This window comes from Cariama cristata, unplaced genomic scaffold, assembly GCF_000690535.1.
Source record: "Cariama cristata isolate BGI_N322 unplaced genomic scaffold, ASM69053v1 scaffold20441, whole genome shotgun sequence".
NCBI classification, from domain to species: Eukaryota; Metazoa; Chordata; class Aves; order Cariamiformes; family Cariamidae; genus Cariama; species Cariama cristata.
The window spans coordinates 338-564 of record NW_009597903.1 but is presented as its reverse complement, the minus strand read 5'-3'; the positions used below and the strand labels follow the sequence as shown (position 1 = coordinate 564).

At 67.8% G+C, this 227-nt stretch overlaps 1 protein-coding gene across 1 annotated transcript in view; it reads left to right on the top strand.

Annotated features, from left to right (window-relative positions):
• LOC104168484 (rhodopsin-like) overlaps positions 1 to 227 on the top strand; it is a 3036-nt gene that overhangs the window by 2585 nt on the left and 224 nt on the right. Inside the window, 1 exon segment of the mRNA XM_009709088.1 lies at positions 167 to 225. Within this exon segment, the coding sequence (XP_009707390.1) occupies positions 167 to 225 (59 nt within the window).

Genomic DNA, 227 nt, shown 5'->3' with positions numbered 1-227 from the left:
AGCGAGGGCGGGCAGCAGCCAGCGGGGAGGGAGACTCCAGCGGCATGGCATCGCCCGTGCTGCGGTGGTGGGGGCTTCCAAGCAGCCTTGCCGGGCTCAGAGGCATCCCCGCAGCCGGAGCTGCCTGGCGTCCGCCTGCCTCACCCCAGGCTTCTCTCTCTTCCAGTTCCGTAACTGCATGATCACAACCCTCTGCTGCGGCAAGAACCCGCTGGGTGACGAGGACA